This window comes from Batrachochytrium dendrobatidis (genome assembly GCF_000203795.2).
Source record: "Batrachochytrium dendrobatidis JAM81 unplaced genomic scaffold BATDEscaffold_7, whole genome shotgun sequence".
Taxonomy (NCBI): domain Eukaryota; kingdom Fungi; phylum Chytridiomycota; class Chytridiomycetes; order Rhizophydiales; genus Batrachochytrium; species Batrachochytrium dendrobatidis.
In genome coordinates this window covers 23070-39119 of record NW_006281105.1, presented here as the reverse complement: position 1 = coordinate 39119, position 16050 = coordinate 23070, and the positions used below count along the sequence as shown (strand labels likewise).

The 16050-nt window shown below is 38.6% G+C and overlaps 6 protein-coding genes across 6 annotated transcripts; 5 read left to right on the top strand and 1 right to left on the bottom strand.

Annotated features, from left to right (window-relative positions):
* Positions 1–624: 624 nt before the first annotated feature.
* BATDEDRAFT_25259 (uncharacterized protein) lies at positions 625–2473 on the top strand (the record flags this gene model as incomplete). The annotated part of the gene is made up of 5 exons (XM_006679349.1): positions 625–852; positions 930–1842; positions 1914–2103; positions 2174–2262; positions 2364–2473. 5 exons carry the CDS (start codon positions 625–627, stop codon positions 2471–2473), a joined length of 1530 nt encoding a protein of 509 aa, XP_006679412.1.
* Positions 2474–3703: 1230 nt separating this feature from the next.
* BATDEDRAFT_89351 (uncharacterized protein) lies at positions 3704–4879 on the top strand (the record flags this gene model as incomplete). Its single annotated transcript, XM_006679632.1, has 1 exon — positions 3704–4879. One exon carries the CDS (start codon positions 3704–3706, stop codon positions 4877–4879), a length of 1176 nt encoding a protein of 391 aa, XP_006679695.1.
* Positions 4880–7757: 2878 nt separating this feature from the next.
* On the top strand, positions 7758–9371 carry BATDEDRAFT_89352 (uncharacterized protein; the record flags this gene model as incomplete). The annotated part of the gene is made up of 1 exon (XM_006679631.1): positions 7758–9371. The coding sequence occupies one exon, from the start codon at positions 7758–7760 to the stop codon at positions 9369–9371; it is 1614 nt and encodes a 537-aa protein (XP_006679694.1).
* Positions 9372–10246: 875 nt separating this feature from the next.
* Positions 10247–11610, top strand: BATDEDRAFT_12013 (uncharacterized protein; the record flags this gene model as incomplete). The annotated part of the gene is made up of 4 exons (XM_006679297.1): positions 10247–10433; positions 10492–10882; positions 10937–11102; positions 11209–11610. The coding sequence occupies 4 exons, from the start codon at positions 10247–10249 to the stop codon at positions 11608–11610; spliced, it is 1146 nt and encodes a 381-aa protein (XP_006679360.1).
* A 296-nt stretch (positions 11611–11906) lies between these two features.
* Positions 11907–14399, bottom strand: BATDEDRAFT_25256 (uncharacterized protein; the record flags this gene model as incomplete). The annotated part of the gene is made up of 2 exons (XM_006679348.1): positions 11907–13216; positions 13994–14399. The coding sequence occupies 2 exons, from the start codon at positions 14397–14399 to the stop codon at positions 11907–11909; spliced, it is 1716 nt and encodes a 571-aa protein (XP_006679411.1).
* Positions 14400–14943: 544 nt separating this feature from the next.
* On the top strand, positions 14944–15771 carry BATDEDRAFT_25255 (uncharacterized protein; the record flags this gene model as incomplete). The annotated part of the gene is made up of 1 exon (XM_006679347.1): positions 14944–15771. The coding sequence occupies one exon, from the start codon at positions 14944–14946 to the stop codon at positions 15769–15771; it is 828 nt and encodes a 275-aa protein (XP_006679410.1).
* Positions 15772–16050: the final 279 nt, after the last annotated feature.

Below are 16050 nucleotides of genomic sequence, written 5' to 3'. Positions count from 1 at the left end.
GTAGATTGTGTGCCGATTTGAATGACATGATCATCCATTGTGGTTCATGTACACGATGACAATCTGACCTGTTGACACGGCCAGTTTGTTGAACGACCTGCCAATCTCCAATTCAATTATAGTACAATGTCACTCATTCAGTGTAGCAGCGACAGATTGCCGAGTTTGATGGTGATCATGTTGTGACACAATCAGCAGTGTTTGATGTGTACAGTCTACATTGACCTAAAATGACTGTGCAGTCATATCAATGGAAAAGTCATGGTTTTGAAATACTGAAACAACAGGCTGTTTGATGCTGTTGTGTCCGAGTGATCCAAAACATGACCAATTGGACAATCAGTCAAGTATTTGGTATACAGTGTCAGTATGTGTTGTAGTAATGGATTGTATGTGTGATGATAATTATCCATGATCAGGGTAATGATCTGACGCTATCTGATCACTGGATACATGACCGCAATTTGGAATATCGACACAGCATATTACTGAGGTTAATTTTCCACTAACATCAATGTTTGTATATTGATCCACCCTGCATGGTGTTTTTGGCGTTTTCTAAATACCCATTTGGAAAGTGTCGATTGTCACCCTTGAAGCTGCCGTCATTATAAAACGGCAATCATGTACCAGATTCACAACACTTTCATCACATTACTCGATACAATGCTGATTACTCTAGAATGCGTTCTACTTGCGTTACAGGCGGTTTCTGCAGTTCGACTTGTATTAGAATCACCAATTGAAATTACTGGTCAATCAAACAATAGGCTATCAAAACGATCACCCGTTGAATTGAGTGGTGGTATTAACAAATGCTTCACAATTAGATCCAATGTTAATGGAGTCGATGTATGTATCATGTCATGCATTGTAGTTTGATATCAATTTGCATCACGTTTAATCAATCTCATACTTGTTTAAAATAGTTGAATTTACAAGTCGATTCATCAATGGCTGATACGATCGTACCACTTTCTAGTTCAAGCAGCGATATAGGTTTGGCTATACAAAGTATTACAAGTGGAAAGACCGTTACTATAAATTACAAAGGCGAAGAGTATAGTGGATTTAGTTCCACAGCCGCTGTGACGATTCCGGGTACCGAAATAACTGGCATCAATTTACCAGCAATCTTGGTTGAAAAAAAGTCGCCAGATCTAATTGGCATTGGTGGAAAACTCAAACAAGGAGTATTTGGGTTTGCCTATCCCTTGTTGTCAAATCATCATTCACAAACCACTGCGATGGATGCTTTGTACAGCAATAATGTCATTCCCAGTAACGAGGTTAGTATTCAACTATGTCCATATGAGATGTTGCAGGAAAGCTTCATCAATATAGGAAACACGGACATAACTCCAAAATGCAGAACGGATGGAAAAAGTGTTGCATGGGTACAATCACCAACAACCGATGAATTTACTGTCGACATCAAGAGTATACTAGTCAATGACAAACAAGTGGATCTGCCTGCTGGATTCCAAAAAAAGGTGGAATATGGACGTACTTTGTATTCGGTTATACATACATGCTTTACATATATATGTCTCCCTGAAATAGTCGTGACAACGTTGATTGATGCTATTCTTGATAGTGATGCGATCACTGTCAAGAATACTATGTTTAGTAACAATCACCTCGGCAAAAGAAGGATTAAAAAGAGATTGCGGAAAAACTATTTAATGTTTGAGCCCAATTATAATATCGATTGGAACAAGATGCCGTCGCTTTCAATTACAATGTTTGCTCAAACCCCTGTAACTGATGACAATCGCGATTCCGTTGTAACAATCAAACTAGGTCCCAAAGACTATATGCAGAGAATTGACTCTAAATATGGTAAATATTTGACAATTGTATGTAATGTGTGTTGTTTGATTAACCTGACTAATATATATGTTGGATTATAGTTAGATTTGCTGTAAAAATTTGTTCAAGTGATTACGCAACTCTTGGTATACAATTTATGATTCGACTTGGATTGACATTTGATTTACAAAATACACGCATTGGATTTGGTCCTGGATGTGGATGCGAAGTCTCGACTGATGGATATCCTATTATTTCAAACGGTCATGAAGTGCTCTGGTCACCATCACAGTAAGTTGTTTGATATTGGTGTGTGGATGTGTCAATTGATATTGATCATGAATTTGATGAATACTGTTAGATTGCCTGAACAACCAAGTGGTTCAAGTTCAGATGGCACATCTACTCTTAGGAGATCATTGTCGCGACTTGGTAGTACTCTCCGTGGTAGTAAGCATTCAAAGCCTAATTACAAGAAATTTGATGGCTAAACAGATATAGTAATAAACTGGTTATTTGTTGCATGGATGATGACCATGACTATTTTACAGTTGATATGATGTACATCGGAACTCTTGGTGATAATCATCAAGTAGCTGTACCTGAAGACACTCACCACGCTGTCAAGAGTCGCAAACAGACTCTCAATAAACTCGACTGAATACAATTCATTAGTGACAAAGTGATACTATATGCATATTTAATGTGGTGTGTTCATGTTTGATTGTGTGATATGTTCAAGCCGTGCATGTATTGGATCAGTCCAGTGTGTATCGTAATTGTTTGATACACGATGGTCACGCATACTATTGCATTGGTAATACATGGTATGGATTGAATACACATCATGATCGCATATCTCAGTCACGATCCAATTGACACAAACAGTCGAGTCGTGTAGTTTGGGTTCAGTTCGACACATTTGTATTGTCGATCACGGACAAAACATCAAAAGTGAGTCATGGTCAACTGAAACAACCAACAGACTGGATCTAGTATGTGTAGTTGAACTAGGCTGCATATACTGACCACAGTAAACAACTCGAGTGTCGTTTTACTGGTTATGGTTGTGGTGACATGCCAGTGTTTGATACATACAGCATTACAATGATGGGTCAGCAACAATGTGATGGAACTGGATGTGTAATATCAAAATCATGTCCAGAATACGTGATATAACAACAACTTTCAGCCATATTGATGTAAATGGACCACCAAATAACAGTGTTGGTGTGTAATAAACAGTTGCATTACTGACATGTGTCATGATTGTTGTTGAACTAGATTGTGATTGTATCTGTGATTCAGAATACAACAAATGAGTGTACAGAGTTGTATTGACAATATTGACAGTCAAACACAATATATGGATATGGGTTCAAACTTGGTGATCGTACAATGTATGATTACTAAGAGTGCACAAAGTATAGATTCAACATTATGGTTTGATTGTGTGTCATATGATGGTTGTTGTATATCGAACACGCAATGCAGTCAATGTGTAGTAATCATTGTATATTGCAATGCAGAATACAGACATTGTTGGATGAATATTAAAGTGATCCATTTGACATGAATATGGTTGTAAAAAGGAGCATTTGCGATTACACAACACTCATGAAGGGTGCTTTTCAATATACCTGATAAAAGGGTCGTAAAAGCATAATTCAATCGATATGATCATCAAATTGATCAATATGATATTGTGATTAGGGAGCATCATACTGCCTAGTTTGATATTGGCTCACTACAAGCAATCAAGTAACCCTGTGTCGTTGGTTAACCTAAAAGGGTTGGTTTACTATACAAAAATACAAATACAATCGAGTATGTTCATTCCTATAATCGACACTACTTTTGTATTAATCGTTTAAACCCATTGACCAATCTAATGAAATTGGTTGATATTGTATTCGTGCTGACTGCGGCAGCAACCACTAATGCAATACTGATCCCGACTGATAACGATGACTCACCCCAAGCATCAGGCACTTCAAGCCAAATGTCTGGTCCGACTGATGAACCTAATCCAAATACTTCCAACCAAGACTGGCAAAAAGTAATGGATGAAATTAATTCAAGCATTCTTGACAAAGACTGGCAAAGCATATTTGATCCGATTGATTCAGACCAAGATTGGCAAAATACAGTAGATCAACCCAGTTCAAGTACTTCCAGCCAAGTTTCTGACCCAATTGATAAACCCGATTCAAATACTTCCGACCAAGACCAGCATCAACCAATTGATCAACCCAGTCCGAGCACTTCCAAACGAGGTCGAAAACGGCCGATTGATGAACACGGTTCAAGCATTTCCAAACAAAGTCGGAGACAATCAACTGATGAACACAATACAGGAATTCCCGACAAAAACCAGCAATACTCAACAGATAAAGTCGATTCGGATACTTTTGAAGAATGGCATAAACTGTTTGATATAGCTGATCCAAGTACTTTCAGTCAAGACCAACAGCATTCAATGGATCAATCCGATTTAAACACTTCTGATAAATATTGGAAATTCATAATGAATGAAATCAGTGTAAGCACTCCTGAAGACTGGCAAGAAATAATTGATGCAGTCAGTTCAAAAAATTCCAATCAAGACCAACAGCAATCAATTGATGTAGTTGATCCAAGTACTTCCAAACGAGGTCGGAAACGGCCAATTGATGAAATCAGTCCAAGTATTTCCAATCAAAACCAACAACAACCAATGGACGAAGATGAGCCTGCTAATACTGGGTCGAATCAAATAGCTGGATTAAGCGAAAGATATCAGAGAACCTTTGATCGTATAAAGAAAAGACTTGAAGCATCTAAAGAGATACGAGAGAAAAAACGTAAAGAATATTATGAATCTATGACTCTTGGATTCAAACAATGGTCAGTGCTAGAAATGGGCAAAGATATACATGGATCCAAGTATAACCCAGAGGATGAAATTCAATTGAAACAAGAGTATGAAAAGGCAAAAATAAGAGTACACAGTGTTAGAAAACAATTGAAAAGGTTTATGAAAAAGCATGAGTTGAGATTCGAAGAACCGAAATCAGATTCAGATTGATGATGTGTCGATGAATTTGATTTTGAATAAATTTAAGCTTTCTGATATGTTGGTATTTATCGAGTATTGTGAATGGGCCAACAACCATATCATTGATTGTATATTGTGTTGAGTATTACATCAACAGTTACTGGATTGTTGATTGATACATTGACATGGTTTGTTTCATATACATCAATGACATGATAACAACCAGTGTTGATTGTGACTATCAGTCATACTTGCAATCACTTGTCAGTTGCATGATACCACCAACTGATCATGTCGTGTATTGTACAACAAACGGAGTAATACAGTTGCTCAAAGTCGGATGTAGATTGTGCCATCAACCGCTTCGATATTGGTCAATTAGAATGCAATCATTGATTCGTTGATTTAGTGATCGACTCGACTCACATTCGACTGTAATGGCCACAAATCTGTATTGCTGATTGACACGCATATATCAACATGTATTAGACTCGGACATGGTGTATATCAGTTGAATATACCAATCACTGATGCAATTGATGATGATCGATTAGCCAATCAATTGGGTATCAACACCAATGTCAGTCCATTACCACATGGATACTCGCAGTTGTGACCTGTATTCAGCCAGTAATATTGGTTCATGTAGTGTATTGTATAGTCAACCATGCACATGCATGCCATTGTCAATTGATGGTCGTTTGTAAACAACTTGTGGACAACTTGCAAATATTACAATCATGGTGATTGCTTGAATGTCAATACCAAGCCATGCATTTGATGGTCATTTACTGTTCAGTTTACTGTTCAACAATGCAAATGGTCGTTGTCTAACAATCAGTCAAGTCGTAGACATGAACTGCACATTGTGCGTATCGCTTTGTTCATGACCAAACTGTAACAATGTGCACTTTACATTGAGTTTGAACTGCAATCTGCGACTTGTACGCATTATGATGCATTGTTTCAATATTCATGTTGCATTCATCAACATCAACGTGCAGTGTCGATCTGATGTTTGGTGTTGATGTTGTGTTGATATTCCAACAACACTGAATATCGCAAATCAGGTCAGCATTGACTCGTGTGATAATAATCCACAGACAGTCAGTTGTACCAAACTGTTGTACAAACATATTGACATTCGATCGATCGGAACGACAATCAATCACTCCAATGTGTTGTTGGATATACAAACTATATTACACATGGTGACTGATGTTGTAACACATGTCGTAACACAACATTGAATCAATCAAACTGCAATTATACACTCCATCATATGTCGCATGTGTTGGCATGTCAAGTGTGATATCGAGTCAAAACAGTCGATTGGCATAATAATCCATCAACATTCGAGTCGGTTGGTCAACCAAACAGTTGTATCATGCGGTAATATCAATATACTGCGATTGTAGCATGTCATTCATCAGACATTGTTGAAACCATTACAAAACCTGTTTGGACCAAATCAAACTGTGACGAATACCGCATACTCGGATCATCATCAACTAAACCAGGAATACACGCTTTTCCAATATTGGCGGTTGATGATTGAACCTGATTCATGGCTAATTCGTCGAGTGTTTGCAATGTGTTAATAAAACCAGTCATATATCATTTGGTGTTGTTAACTTGTGGTTTGGTGATGGTTTGATTGCAAGTGATTCCTGGACACAACACATTGCAAACCAAGCAACTTGACTACTCGAACGACTCAAATGACTCGATACTAACCGGAATTCAATACAATTGTTGAATAGCCCGTGTAATATCAGATATAGTCAAGTCAACAGGCAAGCCAACAAACACGACAGCCGATACAACTATATACAGCAAAAATGCGTTGGATTCATTTGTGATTGCATACTCATCAATCTTGAATGACAGTGTTTGTGCAGTTTTGGATATAGGTTGTATGGAGATTGCAACAAACCTGTAGTATTATAGTATGACTGACATATACTACTATTGGATCAAACAACATAACAGTCCGATATAATGTCAAATATATATGTGCATAGAATGGTCACCAAACCTGATCGGTTGTGTATTAATCATAAACAACTACCAATTAGCAACAAGTGCCATTCGTATACATTGACAGAATTACTACAGACAACACCAACAATTACAAGATTACGTGCAATATATCAAGAATTGTGACATGGTTTCAATAAACCAACAACAACTGAACAAATGACATTACAATGATTATTCACAAAACAAGGCAATCAAACGACAATGTTAGTGACGATTATGTTGGACAATATTCATGATTCAAATATTGACAGTCAAACATTGGTTAACCAACAGTCATACGATTATACAACTGACCCGTGTATTGACAAGTGATCAACCTCGATCCGGTCATAGTTGAAATGGCGCATCACAGGACTCGAAAGTTGTCATTATTGTTGTGGTGTAATATTAGCAACTACACACAACTTGACATGAATGACAATGTTGATGTCGAGACTGTCAATGTATTACAATGTATTGGTCAACAGTGACTGCAATCAATGACAATATTGCAGTCAATCCAATCCATGTGTTGATTGGAACAATCATTATCCACTTGTCAGATTCAGCATGTAAATGAATGTTTTGTAACACATTTACTAATCCAACAATTGACTGATTAACAATAATTGAATATTAAAATGTTGAATAAAAGACTCGAGTCATTATATGAATGACGTAATCAATTGAGTTGAATTGACACTCGATTGAACAATACAAATAAACACAAAAATGCTTAAACACTATTCAAAGTGTGTGAATTTGTCTCACATTATTCACATGATATCGAGTTTTGGATTTAAAGTCCAATTTTTTCTTTTCTTTTTTTCATTTCATTCCATTCTTATTCTATTTCATTCCATTCAATTCTCTCCAGTAAACTCCAATGGAAAACAAAGCATTCTACATCAAATATCTGGACTACCAGCCAGTGAAAATTGAAACTCACTTCAATGGAGAACTAGAAAGAAGAAGACCACTGACTGACATTGGTGGCCTGGTTGTTGCTTTCCAAGCACTTCCCAACTCTCCTCTTGCTTCTACCTTTGTTGACGAGCTCACTCTCCACTTGCCTGATGGACCTGCTATTCCTGGGAATACTCTCTTGATTGATATTCAGCAACCTACTGGTTCCTACGACCATCCACTGATTATTCGCTCTCTAAGCGATACTATCACTATGGACGAGCATATGGTTTGTTCTCTTCCTAAACCGGTGTATGACAATCCTGTGTCAAGACCCAACATTTCTGGCAGAATTTGGAAGAAGCCGACACATGTTTTCCTGTGGTCTGATTTTAAGCAAAGCGTTGTTGATTGGATTGGTGCTAATCATCATCTGCATTCTCAAAGAGTACAAAAACCTGTGTTTGTTCCCAGAGTTATCACCGAAGAAGTTCAAAGTCTTCAACCCTTCATTCTCGACAATTTGCTCAATATCTCTGCCAAGTGTTTCATTCCTCCTTCTGAATTCAAGGCACGACGTCAAATCACAAGCTGCGTAGGAGAGCCAGATCATTTAATGACTAGAAATGGAGAGATTGTCGCCATTGTTGAAGAAAAGGGCAATTGGACCTTGCCTATCAGTGATATTGTCAATTCATACGACACAGAAAGGACACGTGCGTCTGCTCTTGACCAACTCTACCACTATATGCGATTGAACCACAGACAATATGGGATTCTGTCGTCATACGAAAACACCTGGTTTGTTTATCGAAATCAAGAATGTGCCGTTTGTGAAGAACCTCAAGTTCATGAAACTTTGTATGTTTCCGAGGGAATCTCCTTTACTGCTCAAACTCCCACTGTTCAACAATGCTTATCGTATTTCAACAGCATCGTCAATCACAATCATATGGATTCTCCCCCCGCATCAAAGCGTCCGTCTAGAGCTAGTTCTGCTACCCAAATCTCTCGACCAAGTAGTACTAGAGTATCTCCGCGTGCTAGTCTCTCCAGAGGATGCAGTTCTTTGTCGTCTGGAATTCAAATCAACGAGCAACCCCAAGACTTTGATGTTGATGATTTCAAATTTGATACAGTTCTTGGTGAAGGAAGAAGCAAAGTGTATTTGGATTACTATGGATCTAGCCGTATTGCTCTCAAGGTTGCTGATATTGCCAAGCACGGAGAAATGCTTCCAGAATTGCTGAATGAGGTTTCTGTGTATGAACAGCTATCGGGGCTACAAGGGAATGGCATACCTAGATTCGTTTGTCATGGGTTTGTGGAGGACATTCTGTACTGTGTAGGTGTTTCTATCTGTGGTACGGTGGCCAATGGATTCACTGAACAGCAAAAGCAGAAGTTGTTGGAAACACTCGAAAGCATTCACGAGGCCGGTATTCTACATAACGATATCAAAAAGGAGAATATCTTGATTGATGAATCTGGGAATCCATATATCATTGACTTTGGCTTCTCTACACGAAATTGCTCCCCTGTTGCTCGAATGGAAGAAACAAACTTGCTCCTTAGTCTGGTTGAAAATACTTGAGATAGTACATTTGGGTTGGAATGAATTAGACAATTATTTGTATGAATAAAGCACCGAGTCTTGACCATTATATTTGACATTGATTGTCCATGGCATTTTAGCATAAATCACCTGTCACAGGCGAGATCAACTCCAGACACTTTGAACAACTTTTAGCAGAGAGCATCTACCAAGAAAAGTGGTATCATTCAGTGCCCTATCTATACTACTATTGTTTTTTACATTTTCCACTGTTCAATACATACTGCGGTACTATTTCAAGTATTCCAAAACCAACTTGTAAATCAGACAATTGAAGATGAGTTTCATTTACGAAATATACATTTTTGAATCAACAAAACGACACATTTACTATTGAATCTGGTTTAAACCGTTCAACAATAATATCGCGAAATGCAGTTTTGTATTGTGCAACAACTCTTGCTGACATTCTAATAAAAATGAGTTTGTAAGCCTGCAATTCCAACAAAATCAAGGAAATCGCAACACAAGTGTTCCATTTTGCATTTGCTGAGATTTGGTTGTTGATAACATGAGCGATTCAACTCATATTCCTGTTATTGAATCGAGGAGACCAAAACCTTCTGTCACTGCAAAGTGTCCAAACTGTTCTGTAGTCATTGAATTCTATCTTCCTGCTACTCCAGCTTATGCCTTTTCTGTTTATAGAGTGGTTTGATTTTCTTGTAGAGACTTGTTCTATTCCAACTTCTGCTGTTCAACAGACTCCATCTGTTTCTGCTAAAAAAACTACAAATGCCTCGGACCAATCTACCAACAATGCTTCCAGTCGCAGACCAAAAACTACTCTTGGAAAAACCGGCTCAGGTAATTGTAAAACCTTTGAAAAAGGATGATTCTTGTCTTCTAATTTCATGATTGATTTAGATGACCATCCAATCGATATGGAATATTATGATTTGTTGGAGATTCCTGCTACGGTGTCTAGTGCTGTCATCAAAAAGGCGTATTATCTCAAGGCTATAAAGTGTCATCCTGATAAAAACTTGGACAATCCATTGGCTGAAGAAATGTTTAAACAAATATCTGAAGCTTATCAAGGTACAGACTTGATGGTTCATGTGTATCCAGAAAAACTATACTAATGTTTAAATTTTAGTCTTGTCGGATCCACAGCGTCGTTCATTTTATAATATTCATGGAAAGGCTGCTGCAGTGGGTTCTGAAGGATCCGTGTTTGTCGATCCAGAACAATTCTTTAGACAACAGTTTGGTGGTGATATGTTTGTTGATATCATTGGTGAAATATCCATTGCTCGGGATTTTAAAGACGTCATGGCTGCAAAAGATCCATCCAAATCTAATGACTTGACCACTGACTCCAACTCTTCTACCATCAACTCGGGAACAGAAGTGCCATCTACAGATGCTACCACTCAAGCCAAACAAGACTCAGCATTGATGTACAAACAACGTCGTTTGATTCGTAAAGAACGTATTCAGAAACTGTCGCATAATCTTGTTGCCAAGCTTTCGCTTTACACTGATGCGTTTCCATTTCCTGATCCTACTTCTTCTCCACCTTTGGGGATCTCTTTGAATAGCTTGGCAAACGAATCACTCGACACGTTTCGTGCTTTGTCTACTATCGAAGCTCAACAACTTGCTTTGGAAAGCTATGAACCCGAATTGTTGAGAGCGATTGGATTCACCTATGTTTTAAAAGCTGATCAGTGGATTGCCAAAATTGCTGCAGAGGATGGGGGTGCTGTGCTATGGCATCGAGTATGGGGACTTGGGTCTCGAGTAAGCGGAGCTATCAAAGAAAAAACTCACATTTTAAACGAGACGGTCGGGACGTTTCGTACGGCTCTAGATCTGCAAAGCAAATTCACCAAACTTCAAGAAATGGATAAAAAAACAAAAAAAAACAGGTGAAGGAGGTGAAAAGACTGTTGATGAGGATGTCAAAGTCGAACTGACACCCCAGGAGCAAGAACTCCGCACGCAACTGGAATATGAAGCGGCAACAAAGGGACTAGAAGCTTTGTGGAGAGGATCCAAATTAGAAGTTGAATCTGTGCTACGCGATGTATGCGACGATGCTCTCGGAGATGCACCTGGTGTGTCGACCGAGTTACGTAAACGACGTGCTGATGCTTTGCGGATCTTGGGTCAGGTTTATGAAACCGTTGGTATTGCTGCTGCTGCCAGTTCCATGCCCAATACTTCCACTGGCACATCTAGCCAACAGCCTCCATTGCCTCCTCGAAAATAGTGTTTCCCGTACCCTACCATTTTTATATTCACCACCTGTTTTGATATTGCTATTCCGTATTTTATGTTGCTACTTTTTGGAGAGTATTGCTATACTACCGAATACAACAATCATTGCTATTTTTTCCAAATCAATAAAATAATTGAGCTATTGTATGTTCTACCTCTAATTTCCATTGGATAGCTTTCAAGTTTAAAAAACAAATTATCTTGGTAAATAAGGTTTTAATAGTTGAATAAACATGGCAGATGCCACAATAAGCCTTGTAGAGAATTGAACGAGTTCCATATACGACATTACCAACCACCCGATTCGTCTTGAAATGTGTCCCATGGATTGTTAGTTCCGGTAGATAGACTGGCTAGTTTTGCTTTGGGTGATGGCGTGTCCAGTTCAACAGGATCATCATGAGAATGACCACCACTTGTAGCATGGCTTAATTTCATTTCCATTTGTTCACTTAATGATAAAGCAGATACATTGCCCACCTCGGTCTTGTCACTCGTGTCGGGAGGTGGAAATGAAGCAAAATCAGCTACATGAGCAGGTGTAGGAATTTGATCATTTGAAGTAGTTGTAAAAGAAATCGGAGGTGATAACGAATCTCTCCTACTAGGCAAATCATCAAATGATTCGTCAATAAGCGATCCAGATTTGGGTCTCAATGTAGGTACAATAGTACTTTTGGGTCGACCAGGTAGAGGTGGTGCAGGCATACTCACTGGTCGTGTACCAGAAGTAGCATGAATCGTATCGGATTTGCTATGACTTACAACGGCTCCCAATCGAGCTTGAAGAGACATTGACGGAGCATTCGCAGTAGCTACAGATGCAGCAGCGCGTTGAGAAAGTCCAGTCGATCCATCTGCACTTTCTTTTGGTAAAGGAGCAGTACCAGCAAAAGCTGGTTTTGAGTGCTGTGTAGTGGGTGTTCCAACCAAAGTCCGTGTTCCCATCTGTTTCATATGTTCATTGATTGCAGTCCACCAATCCGCACTTTCAACCATGGTTTTCCCCTTGAATTTGTGTTTGATATCTCGTCCAAACATACCCGAGTTTTTCCCAACAAAAACAATGTCTTTGTGATCTTTGTCGCCAAGATTAAGTGAAAGCAAGGTGTATTCTGCCAAATCAAGCGTCAGCTCAGGCATTTCAAGTATGAAATCAGCCGAAAAATCCGGTTTGCTGCCAGTAGGAGAAAATGGACCGCCTGCAGATGAAGTGTCAGAATGCGTAGCTCCTATGGGTGTTGATGAAAGTGGTGGCAGAGTATGAAGATATCCAGAAGTGGACAGGACAGCATTGACGGGCCGATAGGATCGTTTAAACACACCTTCTTTGCGCAGTAACGATCCTTGTCGAACAACGCGAATGGCAAGATCGTCACATCCGTCATAGATGATGTTTGCAGGATCAACCAAGGGCACATTGTCTTGGTCAATAAATCGATCACAGTTGCTTGCTCTAAAAATTGCCCAGTCTTTATCTGCCTCCATTGTATCCAATAACTTGGCCATATCTCTGGATTGATCCAACCTTTTGGTATAATTTGAAGTTTGCCATTCGTAAAAAGATGCTAAACCAACACGAATATTCTGTACAATCACTTTTTCAAATGCATTGATAGAGTGTTGTTGAATAATTCGAGTTTTTACAAATCAGCATCACTGGAAATAGTTACTGTTATTCAGACAGTCAGTTGTCCAGACATTACAGTTGTAATATTACACATTTTCCATTGTTGCTGGATACCAATATGCCTACATTTAAAGATGAATGCTACCAACAAAATATTCCATTAGAACTGCAACTGTTGCTTCAAGATCATGGACATATCGTTGTAAATCGTTTCAAATATCAGTCTGTTACCCCATTTTAAACCAATCCATCAATCTCCGATTCGGCTCGCTCAATACTCTCCAGCAGCTTGCATTCCATTCCTACAGCGACTTGTTCATCGTATCCATGTTTACAGCGTTTGTTGTTTTGACTGCGATTTGCATCAACCCAGAATAATGGAATTTACCATTTCCTTTGTAGAATCTGTCCATAATGTCTGTTTTAATGTAATCTTTTGACTGTTTTTGGATACAAAAGTCGACAATCATTGCTTTATCATCGACTTGACCGCAGTTTGATGAGTTGACAGCACAATCGCATATACACAGGATACGAAATATCAAATCCAATCAAAGTTGGGTATTGTTTGCTGTATCCTTGTCAACTCGGACAATAGCACCACATGGCAATACTTGATAGCAATGTAGACTGTTTTGGTGCTGTGAGATGCAATGATACAACGAGTTTCAGAACCCATTCCAATATGATGCAGCATATTGCAGACAAACAGTTCATTTGTATCTGGTTGCCTGATATCTCTTACATTGTATTGTGTGGGTCTGTACTGACGAGTCTTGATGTAGCAACAAACAGTCAGTTGTTGTTGACATTCCAAGCGAATCTGGTCTGGATTCCGTTTTTCTTTGGAGATAATGAGATGTCAAACAACTTTTCAATGTCAGCCTTGTAGTGTTGAATGACAGTATTGATTGACAGCAGTTTGAATCGGTTCCGTATTTCCATCCAGATACTGTGATATTGGCAAAAAGGATCTTGCAGAGTTGTTGGTTGTTGATGGGCAAGTTGGATATAAAGTTGTTTTCAATCAATCCGTTGACAATCATGAGAGCATACTTTGATTTGTATGTACGCAATACTGCTGTCATCTTGTGTATGGTGTTTCCTATTTCCACAAACGCATTCCATTTCCAGCTGTTTTTTGCAGACATTTGATGTTGTGTAACAATGAGGATGTAAAATGTAGTACAGAAATAGACGACTAAATTACATTTATTCCAACGGATTTAGCACTCTTGTTCAAGTAAAACGGTATCATTCGATGCTCATTATACACTACTTGTACGTTGAATCATGCCAATCACTTGCTAGTTTAACAAGCATGGAATATCACAACAATATTGATGACCAACTAATAGTCGAGTGTCAAGCTCATTGCAGTTTTGGTTTATGCTCATTTCTTGACCCTAACCCTTGACCATAGCCATTTTTAGGGTGAAGCTTTATAATCAACCACATGATATTCGAATGTATGGTCAAATAGCGGCTCAACCAAAATTGTGGATCACCATATAAAGGGAGATCCCTTCAAAGTTTGACGTTGATAACAAATCAACAACCCTGACAGTAACACTAACCCTTAAAACGGTCATTCAAGGGATATGCTTTTACTATCACCACTCGATAACCGACATAAATACAATCCAAAACTGGCTCGTTGAATGACATTACAACTTGCTCAACCAAACCAGTAGAATGAAACTTTTAATTGCTGTATTGTCATCGATCTTGCTTGCATGCTCGGTCACTATTGCCAATCCAATTCTTCCCAGTGAAACTACAAGCACCAAGTCTAGCACCTCGCCAACTCCTAATCCAAACGGTATAGGCTTAGGTGGTCTTAATCCACTTCCAGACATCATCAAGGAATTTCTCAAAGAATACGCAGAGATACAGTATGGTTTTGAAGAGCAAGAAAAAATATGCGACTCGTTAAAATCTGAATATGACAGCCAGACTATGCTGGTAACGGACTTGGAAACAAAGATTCAAGATTTGGAAGAAAAATCTCAAACAAGCGGTGACGGTCCAGAATATAATGGTAAAATTCAGAAGACTAAGATTGATCTTGAAGCCCAAAAAGCCAAACTTGAGGATCTTGGAAGCCGCTATAGTGAGTGCGTGTTCGAAAAAAATAATATTAAATTTGGAATGAATCGCGTCGAAATAAAGCTTGTGGAGTCCGTTTTTGGAATTTGGGATCCTAGATCATTTAATCAAAAAATTACTCTTATCGGCAAACATCCTTCCGCTAGAGGTTACTTTAACGGATTACGTGGTAAAGGAAAATCATTAGGACGCAATAAATCTCTTGGTCAGAATCCTGGTGGTCAACAACAACGCAAAAAACCTAGTGATCAACAGCGTCAAGATCCGCAACCATCATCAAGTAGACCATCTGGATCCCTTGGACAGAGAGTTCCTTCCAATAGACGAAATGTGTTTTCCAGGCTTGTGGGTAATGCTGGATCATTGTTTCAGCGACCCGGAGATGAAGATCGCGAACCATTGATTGAACATTAATCTGTTGGTTCCAATTGATTCAATTATCACTCCAACTCAACTTGCAATAAATTTGGATTTGCATGCATTATATCTGATCATTTCACAGTCTTGGTTGACATGGTATCATATTGTACATTGACACTTGTATTTCCAATACAATACAGTTGATTGTATATTGCATAGTTGTACACATTGATGATGCTGACATGCATGTGTGTATTGTGCCAATATGACATTGCTTGTCATGTCGTATTGACACATGACATGCAATACCAATCAGGTTTCAATCACAAGTGT